This window comes from Nuphar pumila, chromosome 13 (assembly GCF_984573655.1).
Source record: "Nuphar pumila chromosome 13, dmNupPumi1.hap1.1, whole genome shotgun sequence".
In the NCBI taxonomy this organism is placed as follows: Eukaryota; Viridiplantae; Streptophyta; class Magnoliopsida; order Nymphaeales; family Nymphaeaceae; genus Nuphar; species Nuphar pumila.
The window spans coordinates 49296927-49312928 of NC_143261.1; the positions used below are offsets into that span (position 1 = coordinate 49296927).

At 38.6% G+C, this 16002-nt stretch overlaps 2 protein-coding genes across 2 annotated transcripts; one reads left to right on the forward strand and one right to left on the reverse strand.

Moving 5' to 3' along the window:
* Positions 1-436: 436 nt before the first annotated feature.
* On the forward strand, positions 437-4829 carry LOC149818317 (snRNA-activating protein complex subunit-like). Its single transcript, XM_089985588.1, has 4 exons — positions 437-618; positions 3089-3214; positions 3760-4020; positions 4527-4829. Exons 1-4 carry the CDS (start codon positions 460-462, stop codon positions 4809-4811), a joined length of 831 nt encoding a protein of 276 aa, XP_089841714.1. The 5' UTR covers positions 437-459; the 3' UTR covers positions 4812-4829.
* Positions 4830-5519: 690 nt separating this feature from the next.
* LOC149818318 (KH domain-containing protein At5g56140-like) lies at positions 5520-13931 on the reverse strand. Its single transcript, XM_089985304.1, has 7 exons — positions 13753-13931; positions 12153-12238; positions 8405-8550; positions 7106-7225; positions 6881-6997; positions 6243-6386; positions 5520-6157 (listed from the first exon to the last, which is right to left on the reverse strand). Exons 1-7 carry the CDS (start codon positions 13869-13871, stop codon positions 6008-6010), a joined length of 882 nt encoding a protein of 293 aa, XP_089841430.1. The 5' UTR covers positions 13872-13931; the 3' UTR covers positions 5520-6007.
* Positions 13932-16002: the final 2071 nt, after the last annotated feature.

Genomic DNA, 16002 nt, shown 5'->3' on the forward strand with positions numbered 1-16002 from the left:
TGGATAACATTTGATCTCTTTCAGTTAAATTCTCTTGCATATCATGAAAACAAGGGTCTCTATGCCTTCAAGCTATGTCACAAGCACATGGAAAAAAGGACATGAGACACCCTTTTTGTGTAATAAACAATATATAGAGGACACAACATGATGGTAAATTGGTGTATCCTTGTGACATCCTTCAAGTTGCTTGGTGAATAAGACTGCTATAACCACAAGGCTTGTTAGAGTAGCAATAACAGATGATATATACAGAGAAGGGGTAGTAGCTAGAATGAACGACAGAAGGGAAGCTCATTCACGTTCAAGTGATGGCATGCCCCAGGTTGCTTCATGGACCACTGGTCCTGCATAAAAGAACTATCAGCATATAAAAGTAGCAATGCACCTTACCAGAGAATGTGGAAGTGTGGAGTGTTCAGGCAATAAGTTGTTTTCCTTAAGCTTCTCCAAGTTATCATGTTTCTTCATCTGGTTTTGTATTTAATTCTTTTAAGCATTTCTAACATACTGTATCTGCAGGTGAAGGCACAAACACCACAAGAATGTATTCCAATTTGTTTCCCTGAAGTTGTTCTATGCATTGAGATATATCATAATATAAGAAGGGGACGAAAGGTAATGATCTTTGGACTTTTTGATGAGTACATATTAATGGAAAAGTCATATGCTTGGACAAGTATACAGACTTGGTTGCAATATATGCGCCATCCAAGGCATTCTTGGATGGTGACATGTTAATATTTTTATCATATTTGGTAATTTTGTTATTTTTATAACTCAAACTACTATGAAATTGGCTAGTAAAACGTTTTTGTATAAAATATATAAAGTTGAATAGTTCTCAAAAATAGATGGAAGCATTATATTTTCCATTCACATCTGGCTTTCCTCTCCATGTAATTCTCTGATAACTCACTTATTAAAAGAAATGCTGTTTAGTTATCACTAACAATTAAAATAAATGTTTTTTAGTGAAAAAGGTCTCTTGTGCATTTATCTATTTATTAGAAATTTTGTGCTAATCTGCTGCTTGATGTTAGTGTAATGAAACGAAAGAGTGCACAAATAAATGCCTCTGAGGGCTACAAGAATATACAAGTTTGAACAAATACAATAAGGCACTTATGGGCAAGATACAAACTCACAAAGAGTAGCTAGCACAAGCCACAAGCCACCAAAGGATTACAAAACATAAAAATAAATATCTTTATTTGACATAAAATGCTCAAGTCTCAAGAGAAGCATGTTTACATTATGGGAGAGCTCCCATATAAATAGAGGAAGAAAGGGGGCAAGGGGCGAGTCCAACTAGCAGTTGGGCTTGTCCCAATCTATGTCACATAGGTGCGGGTGCGGATACGGCGATGCGGCACTTTAAAAAAACTTGGGTGCGAGGGTACTGGAAGGGTATATATATATTTTAACAATTTTAAGTTAACACTACGTGTATATTTATTTATATAATATAGATAAAACCAGACTTGGTTAGGGTTATAACTGAATCTGACAGAAATGGGCCTCAATGTGGTTGACTTTACCTGACTAAAGAAGCAGTGTCCAAGTGTTGCACCCGCATGGGTGCACGTGGACGCATGTGCAGTGCCTTGTTAGAAGAGTCCGTGTTACATAGATCCCAATGGCTAGAACACAACAAATAAAAAAAAAATAAAAAAAGATTACAAAACTACCCCTAATGGGCAGGACCTATTACAAGAGTGAAAAAACAAAATGCCCCTAGAGGGCATAACCTATTACATATATCTATCTATCTATCTATATATATAAATATAAATAGAGAGAGAGAGGTGCCTGGCGCTTTTTTGTGCCTACTGCGTGCCTACCGAGCTTTGGAAGGATTGTTTCTATTTTTTCTAAAATCTGACCATACAAATGTGATCTACATTTTTGATTTTGTGGGAATCGACTTTTGGATTGTCCGATTCCAACACCAAGTTAGGTTTTTATAAGATTAAAAAATCAATGGTCTACAATTTCAAAAAATAATCAATGCTTAAAAAATCTTTTTTTTCTCTCAAAAAAAAAACATGATCCAAGTGTGATTTCCTAGTAAACCGATCATGCATAAGAGATCTGTAGGGTCAGATTTTTAAAAAACAACCTAGAAACCCCTATCCAAGCTCGGTAGGCATGCAGTAGGCACAAAAAGGTGATGCACCTACCCTTTTCATATATATATATATATATATATATAATATAAACCTATCATACATATTAACAGTTAGTCTATCTGATAGTAGACTTATAGGCACCTGATCTAGTGGAGGAATTGGAAATGACACAAAAAAAGTGTGACATTCAGTTTTCCACTCTTTCTTCGAGAGAGTTGTGTTATTTTACTTAAATATCGATGAAATTTGAAATACTTAGATCGTGTCATCCTAGTTTTCGAGGATGTAAATCTATGTCACCTGGGTACGGGTATAAGTACGGAGGGTACGACACAACAATTCCAAAAAATGTGGGTACGGAGACACGGCTATATATATGTATATATATATATTAAATATCACATAAATACAAAATAAATTCAAAATAAACTGAATATTTTATATTATATACTGAAAATATATATTATACATATAAAGTATATATTATATACTGAAAATATATAATATAGAACACGCAAAATGGCATGTCCGGTACCTGTACCCATGTCGACATGGGCATGCCACCTAAAGTGGCGTATCCCGGTAACATAGATGTAAATGTGGTATGGGCTCAGTGGATTATCATCAATGAAAAAGATGCATTACCTACTTGAACTATTTTGTATTTTTCCAAAATTAAGGTAAGGTTTGTCTACTTTTATGGCAAGTTTTACTGAGAGAGTTTCAAAGTTTCTGGTGAATTTTGAATCCCCAGAGAAAATGCATTTTTTTTCCAAGTCTTCCTGTATGCTTATACAAATCCATCGTGTTCTTTTTTTTACTTAGTTGCTTGGTTGTGATTGACTGATTGGGTAACACATACTGAAATTTCTGTGCAAATTCATTGCAGAGCCAGCTTGGTTGTGATTGACTGATTGTGTAACACATACTGAAACTTCTGTGCATATTCATTGCAGAGCCAAGAATTCCTTGTTCTGGGGAAGCAAACCCTCACTGAACTGAGGGACAAAATATATTGCTCGACAGATCAGCTTATGCAGCAAGAAGGAGTGCATGATCCCTCTGGATATTTTATAATTGAAGTAAACTATTGACTACACTTTAACAATAAACGGATCATTAGTCAAATGCATGCACTCACAAGCATGAAGTGGCATGTGCATAACACAATCATTGGCATAAACACACAAAAACACATGTATAAACTATAAACTAATTATTATTGTCGATGAATTGAATAGTTGCATTCTTTTCAAGTTAAACGACTTTAAAAGCTTTGATAAATTCAATTTCCATGATATTGTGGCAATATGTTCATGGCATTTTTTCAAGAAAATCATCTTTAGAGGATTTTTTTTTTAATTTTTATATTTGTATTTTTTGTTAAATTTCTTGAGATTTTCCATTATCATCTCACAAAACAATTTCGATCTCCCAAGAAACTAATTGCAAATACTATCTTGCTACTAGTGCTGATCACCATCTCTCTCTCTCTCTCTCTCTCTCACACACACACACACACACACACACACACACACACACACACACACACACGCGCGCGCGCGTGCATACACACACACACTTTTTGGCATACTGGTATTGAAAATTAAGCTTGGTCATTGTGTAGGACTCATTCTGCAATGATTTGAGGGACCCTTCTGCTGTAGACTATAGTGAACCAATAATTAACTGGATGCAAAACAGCAAGGATGAAGCACTAGCAAAGTGGGAGGCTATTGTATCAGGAAGTTCTTTAAAGAAGCACAAAAGTTTAGTAGATGATATGCCAACAGCTCATCTCCCTATCTTCAAATCCCTTGCAATGCATAAAACTAGATTCTGTGATTTGCGATTCCGGCTTGGTTCTGGCTATCTTTATTGTCACCAGGTACGTAATTCTTTCTGTTTAAATTTTATTGGATTATCTGGTAGGCTGGTACCCATGCACATGTTCTTTTCTCTAGGAGAAAAAAATATTTGATTGTTTAATGAAATAAATACTTACAATGTTTCTATTCATTTATTAAAGTAGTATAGGAAATGTGCCACAATGTTCATTTTTGCTTACCAAGTCTCTGCACATCATCAAGACTGTCATTGTTGAAAGGGGAATTCCCTCTGGCCTGTCTTTACCAGTAAAATCCTTGAAACACTTTGTCTTTTTATTTCCTTTTTGTTTTCCTTCAGATGTCTTGCAGGTTCACATTGTGTACTTGTTTCTGCATCACTTTGAGATTCATAGTGAAGGTTTTGTGCATTGTTTTTTAGCTTCAATCATTTATAATTACACCTTAAGCTGGTATAACTTTGTTGGTTTCACTTGTCTATCTTCAAGCAATATGGTTTCATGTTAGTATGAACCATAAAGTTCCTGCAATGCTGATTATTGTGCAGGGAGACTGCAGGCATACTGTTGTCATAAGGGACATGAGATTAATCCACCCCGAGGATGTGCAAAATAAGGCAGCTTATCCGCTACTTATATTTCAATTACGTACATTGCATAGGAAATGCTCTATCTGTGGTATTTATATAGCAAAGAAAATAACAGTTGATGATAAATATGCTCCTGAAAACCCTTCATATTTCTGTGATAAGTGCTATTTTCTGATGCACTATTCAGAAGATGGATTGCTGCTGTATGATGACTTCACAGTCTATGATTATTACTGTGAATAAAAATTAAATTTGCTGTTACCAATTGCTAAACGGATCGCTGTTGTATGATGACTTCACGGGATGATTATTAGTGTGAATAGAAATTCAATTTGCTGATCCCATTGCTTGCTGCTATCCACAACCTTAGGTACCACATGAGGACTCTTTCCGTGCTGACTCTGATCATGTTTATTGATCAGCTTCATTCTGAATCGAAAGAGAATTCTACAAAATCGGAATGGAAAAACTTGCCCTCAACATAGCATCCCTATCACAATAAGCTGCAGACCAGTATAATCTTTCGCAAAGACACGAGAGTGGTGGAGATAACCAAGTCATGGTGCACCTCCAACAACAAAACATATCTTAGAGATAAGCTAGTTGGTTCAATGGATTGCCTCGCTGCAATGCTTTCTCGGACAAACTATGTTTATTTGATATGGACCAAGTATTGGCAGTCAAAGTTTATTACTTCTAGGTTCCCTATCTGTCAGCTCGAGTACGTCTCCTGCAAGGCATAAGCTGGGAGAGTCGCAAGATGATTCTTGCAACTAGCACAAGATTCTCAGAGAAATCTCATTGAAATTTTTTGGAACTTGATGGTTAATCAGAGCTCACACAAATCTTGAAAATAATGAATTAGGGCAGAAGCTAAAATACCCCGTTTTTTATTAACGGCAAGGGTGGAGTTGTGTAGGAGAGTATCAAAGATGACAGGTTCAGCGATAAATTAACATACACACTATCTCATATGATAGAAGATTTAACACTACATGTTCTTGATAGCACCCCACCAAGAAAGAATTGCCAGTTCGCTACTCGGCCTCCTAAACTTAAACCATCACTTCCTATATAGCTACCTTACCTATAGAGGCATCTTGCATCTCTTTTGTACACAAATGTCGCACTTATGCGCGTCTCTGACACTAAACAAATGCATCAAAACTGTGCACTCTCAATAACTACAACAATACCACAAAAACATAACACTCACATTTAATGACCCGGTCCTCTTGCTACCGACAACCAAAACCGGTCTCGTCCACATCACCATCACGCTGATAAGTAGGAAACTAACAACAAGAAGGTAGGATTTCAGGACTCGAAGTATCAGCATCTGAAGTCACTCATGTGACCTACGGATGACACAGCTGCATGCTGAAAATGGTAGCTGGCAGTAAATAACAGATCAGAGGCTCCATAATGCCACCTTCACTTCACCCCCTCGTCTTCGCTCTCTTCATCCCTAGACTGTTGTGGAAGGGAGAAACAGATCCCGACATTTGGGAGCTGTCGTCTCTAAGAGTTCCGTTCAGGATTGCGAGCTCTTGGAGCTGTTGCTTCTTGTAGTAGTCTTGAGACTCATCCTACAGAGAGTTGTAGAATACATCAATGTGACATGACTACATGACCAGAAGAGCAGAATTAGCAATATATAACAACAAAACATACCACAGGCATTAGTAAGTCTTCCAAGATCTCACGTGCTTGCATTAGGCGAGCATCTATTATTTCAACTGGCAATTCGGCCTCTACAACTACATGCAGTAGTTCATTCAGATGTTCATAACCTGGCTTCCCCCTCATCAGCTCTTCCTGTCAAAAATGCATGGCAATGAGATGACTGTCCCCAAACTACAGGTTCATCTTTATAAGATTCATGAACAGCTGTCCGACCATTGTGCCGATACCATTTATCCACAGGATACAATATGCTTGTTGCCAGTATGAATGAAATGATTTAAATACTTTACTTCAATTTACAGTACAAATGTTTATCCCCTTGTAGAAAACCACAAGCTAATCTAACTGCACATTGTTTTGAATCCATTAAGGTTGGCCGAAAAAAATTCATAATACCACTCCGGATACTCTTTAAAACCAGGTCACGCACCACATCAACTCAAGTAAATCCACGTTCACGAAAAACTCAAATTTGGCGTCACAATACTTTCTGTGCAACTACCAAGACAAGATTACCTCTTATAATTTAGAGCAGGTGTCCTACAGCAGTAATGTCTTTGCATTCTGCTACCAAGTACAAATATAAAACATGGATAGAAAAGTTAAGCAGCAAAAGTTATAATTACCTGAGCTGGATCTTTGATACTGCCACGACCCCTAATCAAGACACGGCATTCAGTAGTAACTTCCACACGCTTAAGAGAATTTCCCCTAGGACCCAACAGGCGGCCAACAAAGTTGTACTGCATCAACAACATAAAATGAGAGAGAGAGAGAGAGCAACTAAGAGAGAGAGAGAGAGAGAGAGAGAGAGAGAGAGAGAGAGAGAGAGCAACTACTTGCTCACTTACATTAGGATATTTGTCCACAGGAATGTCTATCCTAAATGATTTCTTGCAAACAAGGCCTGACGGACCTCTTTGTGCACCAGGCCACCCATGACTAGGTGACTGCATCAATCCTCCTAGCCTCTGCAAAACAAGTCCAAGGAGAATTAGAAGAATAGGAAAAAGCATAAAATGGAAGGAAAAACCTAAATTTTAACAGAAGCAAATGAAACCAAACTAGTTGCGTAAACTGAATTGAGCAAAATCAAGGAGTTACTGTTGAAACTAGTAAAAGGGGGCAAACAGGATAGTTGGCAGATTTAGGAATGAAAATATAAGTGATAACTAAATCAGGCATACCAATTACGTTCATTGTCTTCACTCTTAGACTATTCAATCACTAAACATGTACAATGTCTTCTTGAGTGGCAAGGGTTCTTTATAATCTAATACGCAAAAGCATAATTCCGGAGTTATGACAGAGATATGTATCACAGCAGCAAACCCAGGTCCACCAGTATCGTGTCCTGCAGGGGGGGTTTACCAGATGACGTTAAATGTCAATGTCCTACTCCTAACAAGAGACTAGGTTCTTACTCATCCTGGCAGCAAGGAGCAAGGCAAGAACAATAGCCCAAAGGCAGCTGATTCAGCATTGATGTTCCACCCACTTAAAGTAAGCGCAAACCTGAGATGGTTGTCACCCTGGCTTGCTGCATCAACATGGCCCAACAAAAGCCTACATGTAGTTCATGGCAACCTAAACCCCTTGACCATCTTAGGTTACATACAAAACCAACAATGTTGCGAATCATCTTTTTAATTTTTTGCCATTTCCACATACTCTCCTCTTTGCTCAAACTCAAAGAGGCAGCATCTCAGGATGCATCTTAGCAATAAATTAGAACATTAATCTGGTCCATAGATCCATTAGATTGTGCTCATGCTCATCCAACAACATAGATATCCTGAACTGCAACTACCTTTTGTCTAAACTTCAATACATGTAATACTCTCATTTCTTATCTTTTGACAGGACATGACAATCATTTTTATTCATCCCAAATAAGAATATTAATTAGTTAAATACTTATTCCATCAAAGGAGTAGGTCCCAGATGCATCTAAAATTTCAATGTAATTCACGTTTTCTAAGAAAATTGTTAATGCTAGTAGTCAATCAAATAGAACCAAACTTAAAACGTGAGAACTCCTATCCAAAACTGAATTCAAGTTAGCACTGAAGTATGAAAATGTCTGAAATCTTACTGAAGCGAGTAAATTAGCAGGAAAGAGGAGTTATGTTAATGGTTAGTATCCGTACTTCTGATTGGAATGTTGTTGCCCATACATTCCTATCTGCTCCACCATTTGAAAATAATCCTCCAGAAGTCAGTGGGCTAGCATGTTCAAGCCCAGTCTGATCTAAAAACGATGCATTCCTCAACAGTGTAGTTACACGCAATATTTCTGTTTCAAAAATTTCAATTTCAATAACAAGAAGAGATAAGTCAGCATGTATTCAAGAATTAGCTGGCAAAAATGGATACATCAGGGAAGTATCATGTGGGACAAGTTTAAAAAGAAGAAAAAAACAAAAAAAAACCATCTTAATAAAAAGCTTTATAAAAAGGGAAAAGGGAATGAAGGGTCTCTGTTGAACACGTCAGGTCTTCTAAAACACTTGTAAACTTCCCAAACATCAGTGTCAGATAAAATATAATTTTGGTTGAAAAATATCTGCAGGAAAGTCTGCTCTTGTCATCATTTAGTTGCATCAGAAAGTAGTCATCTACAGTATAATATAGCAGGCTACATATTACTGATAATGTGCTATAGAAATAGATAACAGCATAATTCAAAATGAACTATTTCAAGAATCAATTTGAAAGAAGTCTAAAACTTGACATGTTATATAAATCTGGGATGGTGCAATATCAACTAGTCACAATGTTGATAAGAAAAGCTAGTTTTCAGTAGAGAATGAGATAATTGTATACAGAGTTAGAACAGGTTGGCATAACAACAGGATGCAGAAGAACAGAACCCATTTAAAGTACTACCTGAACCAGGTCTGCTGTAAGCATGTCAAGTCCCATTCTGGTTAAAAAAATGATGGCTGTGACCAGAAACAATCACTCCCCCATCAAGCAAGGAATGCAGTAAATGTACTATTTAAGTTTCACATAATTTGATGCTGTTCTTCAATTGGATTGTACTTTTAAAAACACTACATGACTGTTGCCAAAAAATTTGCCATGCCACTTCCAAGTAGAAAACTCCAGTTTGGTAGAGTTGAATAGAAAACCAATAATCACTTTTAAACTACCATCCAATTTCATGTGCTTGGCCTTCAAATAGTTAACCATGATACCTGGAATAGCTAAATGACAAAAGCAGCACAAGATCATGACAACTTATGATAAACACAATTATTTAAATGAAGAAAACACTCTCAAAATGAAACCATAGAAGATATGAAGCCAATCTGGCTGGCCACAACAACCCAATGCAGCATTCTATCTTGATACTTACCTCCCTCCCAACTCGAAAATGACCATAAATTGAACTCGTGCAATATTAATGCCAAGGTCACACAAGGCATGAGTCACACTTATTGCTACTAGTAACTGAGCGTACATACATTCAACTCACTACATAGTCACAACCAAGTGGCTGTAATCCATGCCATATCTAGCCTTTGTATGCCCAAACAAACTCGTGATACACCAAATAATCCATGGAGTATGTATGACTATGAACACTGTTGTATAATATGTTCTTGGCCCAATGATAGCTCCTCTCCTGAATTTTCACCAATGTGTTTTTTCAAAGGTCAAAAGGCCATGCAAATGCCCCCACGTTCAATAAAGCACTTAAAAATGAATTTCTTTGTATTTTCAAATGTACTGCATGGCAGCGAGCAGAGAAGTCACACATGCATTTAAGAAAAACTGCCACCACCATCCACATCCAAAGCAATTTTAGCATTCTCATCAACGGTTGATGGTGACCAACCCTCAAGGATGCTACTCATTTATGTCCATTTTCTTCTTCCCATCACTTGCATAAAATAAATGAAGCCTCACAACTAGATTTCCTCTTATTTTTTTATGACTGCCCCAAAACACACACACGCACAAAGGAGAGGGAGGCGCCACAACCACAAATAGTAAAAAAAAAATGTTCACAGGTAGCAAGTGTTGTAGATAAAGTCAAGTCTAGTAGTGATAGAGCAGGGATTTCACATACTTCCACCCTCTAATCATATTTGACAGGTCTACTAGCGATAGAGCAGGGATTTCACATACTTCCGCCCTCTATTCTTATTTGACTATAAGTGGAGAGCCTGTCTAATTTGTTGCCAGGAAATCTATAGTTATAGGGGCTTCTCCTCACTGTTATATAGTAGGAAAGGAAAAAGGACAACAAGTGTCAATATGCCAATTTCTGGTGAAAATAAATGGTGATCTGAACTTATATATTCAATCATTGAGAATAGAGAAACACCCATCTAGTTTCCAGCCATCGCTTGCTTGAAGGGAGTTATTCCACTTCTATATCCCACCAGAAATCTCATTTCCTAAAAAAAAACTGAGCATGTTTCCTTGTTTTCCAATGTAAGCAAGAACTTCACATAAAGAATAAATCTCAATGAAAATGCAATTTCTCCTCTTGAAACAACAGCATAGCAAGGGACCTTCTGATCTTTTAGTTTAAATCATATGGGTTTCATCCCAATTATACATTAAAACATAGATGGTGTTTCCTTCATAGAACTATTTGACAAAGAATTGGTGTTTCCTACCATACTGTTTTGAGCCTTAGCATCTAAATGAACAATATGTGGAACATGGCCTCTCTGTTACTCTTTGCTACATTGGGAAGCTGGAATCAGAATCTAATTAATCACTTTGTAACTAATCCTAATATTTTAGGTAGCACTTAAGAGGCTTTTGGGGACCACTGTTTACTTGAATATGCATCAAAGTTTTTAATTGCATTTTATACTACCTAAGTGCCTCAACTTTATTTGAACTGTGACCTTTATTTGTGTCAGCATAACTTATTTATGAATCGATTTTCTTTCCTAATAGACAAGCTGGAGCATAGCCATTGCAGGGTCAGGACACAACTTAAGATTAATAGGTAACTCCACCTTCTCTATCTCCCACAAAAAAGAAAAGAAAAAAGAACACGATTTCACATTATCCTTACATATAAATATTGGTTAAACTTTAAATTAATTATCTCAAAGATGTGAAAACAATTTTCACAAGTGGAAAAAAATCTACATACATACAAAGAGAAGAACACTAATACTAAATCATTCTGTTAATTTTATACCCATATGTGACCTAAGAATAGTGGCCCTCCAGCGTTCATGTTCCATGCATTATCAATCAGCAAGCAAAACACCTAACTATGGATTTAGCTGATTAACAATTACTTTCACATGTTCACACCTTTATACAAATATAAGACGGTAGTTTGTGGGTCATCCCAACAGTAATGCGCATGTTGGTGCTCCCTAGCATTCCATGCCTGGCTTCTGATCAATTCCAATCAGAACGAATAGGGATTTATAATTCACCTCAGATATCTGAATTCAAGATTGAAATTTTAACCAAGGGCCAAAAAATAATTTACTCCAGTAATGCCTCTGTGATTATAACATTCCCTTCAAAGCCACTGGTCATTCTTCCTATTTCCTCCTTAACCGATTGATTACCGATTGATTTTTCTTCAATTCTGGAATCCACAGCAGTTGAAACTAATCAAATGCAAGTAAACAATTTATCTTAAACAAATGATAGTGAAACTCAAAGACTGTATATACATTAACATCCACCATGTCAAAATTTATACATCATCCAACCGATTTCAAACTTCGAGAATGCACAATATATAAATATTGAAAGTAAAATCAGCCTCAAATCAGAATAACAGAAATAACTCTGCAACATAAAAGGATGGCAAGTGGCAAATTATTGGTAAGCAATGACACTCAAGATTCAAAGAAAAATAATCAAGTTTCACGAGATAGATCATTTGCAAAACTAATATCTCACCCTGATTCAAGACCCTGCAGCTGTGCGGAAGAACTTGCATAAAAGGTCCAAGTTTTTCTCTTTCAGCCAGCAAATCAGACAGGTATCTGCCAATAGTTGGCACCACTAAGTAAGAACGCGTACATAAATTATTGACATAATTTGTACTTAATAGGATACATATGTTTCTTTTGTCTGCATGATCTTTACCAGATCTGATCTCTCAGAAATCAGCAATTTGAGATCTTAGAAAATTGATAATGCAGAAGCATAAAATCCATTATGCAGTAAACTAAAACTCCTACATACCAGCAACATAAACACCACATTACCCCATAGAAGAGTTGCCATGTGTTCAATAAAATGAGTAATGGACACAGATAAAAAAACGTGCATATACAAGTCTATGACAAAAGAAAGAAAAAAAGGAAAAGAAAACGAAAAATGATAATAATTGATCATCCATTCCATCTGAATCGACAGGCTTCATCGAATGGGGAAATCTATATTTGAAACTCAAACAACAAGGAAAAGACCTAAAAAAGATAAAGAAAATAATACACAAGCCAAATCACAAGTAAACACAAAACCAGCAGTGTATTAGCCGAATGCATTCCACTTCATTGAAAATCTGTGAAAGTAAACATAAAACCAGCAGTGGATTAACCGATGCATTCCACTTCATTGAAAATCTAAGAAAACTATTTTAGGAGACAAGCAATAGATCAAGATGGCCACTTTTTCAAAATTAATCAAACGGGAGATATTTAAACAGAAATAAATTATAACGAGGAAATAGGATGAAGTGTTTCCATAAAGCAAAACGAAATAAAGATGACAAATAATAGGCAAAATGAAAACCTAAAATAAGCAGCGAAAAGGAGTCCAAAAGACTGCAAATTCCGAACAAATTTTCCAATAAAAAAGAGACTGCAAGCGCAAAGAACAAACACCAAAAAGAAAATCGTCCGATCCATGGAACTCCACCATTTTCATGACCAAAAGCATACAAAAATGGGAGAAAACATGATCCAACGCGCAGTTTAACTAAGAAAACAAAACTCGATTATGCAAACCATGAAATACAATTTTGCACGAAAATTCCATAGATAAAGAGGAAAAACAATCTAAACCAAAATTTAAAGAGCAAAAAAGAAAAATCATCCATCCGATACACAAAAACGCTACATTTTCACGTAGACAACACAAATACGAGGATGAAAGAGAAAATCAATAACAAAAACAAGCTTAAAAAAAATATTTTTCCTGTCAAATCTACAAAACGACGTATGAGCGAAAATATTTTTTCTGTCAACAAGAGAAAATATGCGGAAAACAACAAAAAAAACAAAAGAGAAAAAGAAGAATCGATCATCCGATTCATGATATCCGAGTCTTTCCATGTCGATCATCCGATTCTTCCCACATCCAAAACTAAAAGGAGAAAAATCCGAGAGAAAATCTAGGGCGAGAATCATCAAGATCAGAGCAAAAATCAGTCATCTAGTCGAACAAGTCCCGATTTTTCTGACGAGAGAGAGCCGAGAGAGCCGAGAGAGAGAGAGAGAGAGAGAGAGAGAGAGAGAGAGAGAGAGAGAGAGAGAGAGAGGCGATTGCATACTTGTCGTGCTCTACGAGAGCCACGGTGGCAGAGCGAATGCCGGAGATGTGAAGGGAATGAGGCGCCGTCGACGGCGACGGTGAGTAGGCCATGTACCGCCCACCCGAAGTCATCTCCATCTCTCTCTCCACCAGATACTATGGCGGTGCTTGCGCCCCTCTTTGCTCTCTCGCGCCCTCTTCGTATGCCACGATCGTTCCCATTTATACCCTGCAGCAGATACAGAGAGAGAGAGCGCTTCCCGTAATTTTCGTCTTTAATTCAGCCTGACAATGACAGCCTTCGTCCCTCTAAATTTCTAAAAGGTCGTATATATCCACCATTTTTTTCGATGATTTCCTGACCCGCCTTTATGGTAATTTTATACATTTTTATACATTGGCGATATCATACGGAAAATTTACTTTTAAAACGGCAAACATTTTGAAAAATTACATAGACGACTGTTTGAGTTTGCAATCCTTATGAAAAACAAAACCCTGATCCGGCACCGCTTCCTCCCCCCTCACCCAGCTCCTCCTCCACCGGCTACTGCCACAGGTGCTTTCTGGCCGGTGCCACCCCACTCCCCCATCAGCCTCCACCAGGCTGACGGCACCCACACTCTTTCTGTTTTGTTTTTTCTTTATCTGTTCTAGGTGCCACCCCACTCCCCCTCTTTCGATTTGTTAGCCGGCCAACCCATCCGACCACCGCCCGTCACCACCACCATTCCGATGACCTCCTCAGCCGATGCATCTCTCTTTGCAAAACCCTAGCAGCAGTCACGCCTATTTCCCCCTCTGAAATCGAGCACCTCACGACCTCCACCACGTCGTCCTCCGCCAAAAGAGCGTACCGCCTCGATCGCACCCCCAATCCCACCAGCTTGCCGCTGAGATCCAAGGTAACCCCAAGAGCCCTTGGTGAATTCCCCGTTCCGGTTCAAGAGGAACAATATCTCGTCTCCCGCCTTTAGATCAGCCTTCCACTCCTTCATCACAAAGGCATCGTTGACGGAGACGCAGGCGATGGTGTCGACCCCTTTCGCCTTCAGCTCCCTCGATTTTTGGACCTTCATGATTTACCTTCATTCCCTAGCAGGGTAACTCTCTCTCTCTCTGCTGATGATGAGAGGCAAGCCGCGAGGGTCCGATCGATTTTGGTGTCTCTCGTGTGGCCGAGCGGTTTCTCACATCAAAGAGGCTCTCTTGGAGTTGGCGGAGGGGATTAATGCTTGGGCCTTCGCGGTGTCACTTCGGAAGTGGGGGGCTACAGTTAGGGTCCCCTTCAGGTTGTCTCAGGGATTCTTCGCATCTTTATCTGGGTTCCTGGTCCGCGGCTTGCGTCGACGAGCGCTTGATTTAGGGGACGTCCGGTGGTTTGTCAAGTTTCTTCGCAGAAAAGCTCTGGAAGACAACGATATTCAGGGGTCGCTCAATGTTCTTTTTTTCTGGCCGTGCTCTAACAAGGATGTATTAGAGGGGTGGAATCTGGTTAGGCCGGCGTGACAACCTTCTTTCTGCAACCTTAGGCGACGGGCGGATGTGTGTCGGGCGAAGCCGGGGGACTGGTGGTGTATTGTCTGTTTCAATTACAACTTTCGTTCAAGAGTTTTCTGTCACAGGTGTGGCTCAGATCGTTCAAGAATTTGGCGTATTGTTTGCCTCTCCGGCGAGTCTCGTATGCCGAAACCTTCACCACAAGCCAGGCACCGGGTCCCTGCTCCTCGTCGACCTGTTGTATCTTTCTGTGATATGGCGCAGGTGTGTACCTTGGAGGCAGGTACCTCTCCGTTTTCGACGGTAAAGATAGGATCGCTTTGGATACCGTTGAAGATATCTGGTGCCGTCTGTTCATCCCATGAGGTCGGCCGTTCGTCGAAGTTCTATCGCTTGTATCCCAGAGCGGCCATCGGAAAGCGTCCTTCTAAGCTGACACATTCGTCCTGACGAGTTAATGAGTATGATTGTTCTCGAGATAGAGTATGGGTCCACTTGCGTTGAGAATTCTTTGAGCTCTATACGTTCATTCGGTTTGCCTCTTCGACTATTGGGCCGCCAACACAATCTTACTTCCGGGAGTTGTGTTGCATTTATCGCCCATGATGGATCCTGGGCCCGCTCATTTTTTGATGATCGTGGGATCTTTTATTCTGTCGATTCTACAATTCGTATTCTGACGATATTCCTACCGTGCGAAAGCGTCCTGGTGTGCATGGGGTTTGCCTCGACGTATTTTTTGGGTCTTACCTGCATGGTCTTGTTTTCA

Bases quoted from the DNA above. Each gene is read 5' to 3' on its own strand.
- LOC149818317 (XM_089985588.1), top strand. From the start codon at position 460: ATGTTTCTTCATCTGGTTTTGTATTTAATTCTTTTAAGCATTTCTAAC. The intron at 619-3,088 runs GTAATGATCTTT...TATTCATTGCAG, and splicing joins ATATAAGAAGGGGACGAAAG to AGCCAAGAATTCCTTGTTCT. The intron at 4,021-4,526 runs GTACGTAATTCT...ATTATTGTGCAG, and splicing joins GCTATCTTTATTGTCACCAG to GGAGACTGCAGGCATACTGT.
- LOC149818318 (XM_089985304.1), bottom strand. From the start codon at position 13,871: ATGGAGATGACTTCGGGTGGGCGGTACATGGCCTACTCACCGTCGCCG. The intron at 6,998-7,105 runs GTAAGTGAGCAA...TTGTTGATGCAG, and splicing joins CTGTGGACAAATATCCTAAT to TACAACTTTGTTGGCCGCCT. The intron at 6,158-6,242 runs GTATGTTTTGTT...AACTCTCTGTAG, and splicing joins AAGACTTACTAATGCCTGTG to GATGAGTCTCAAGACTACTA.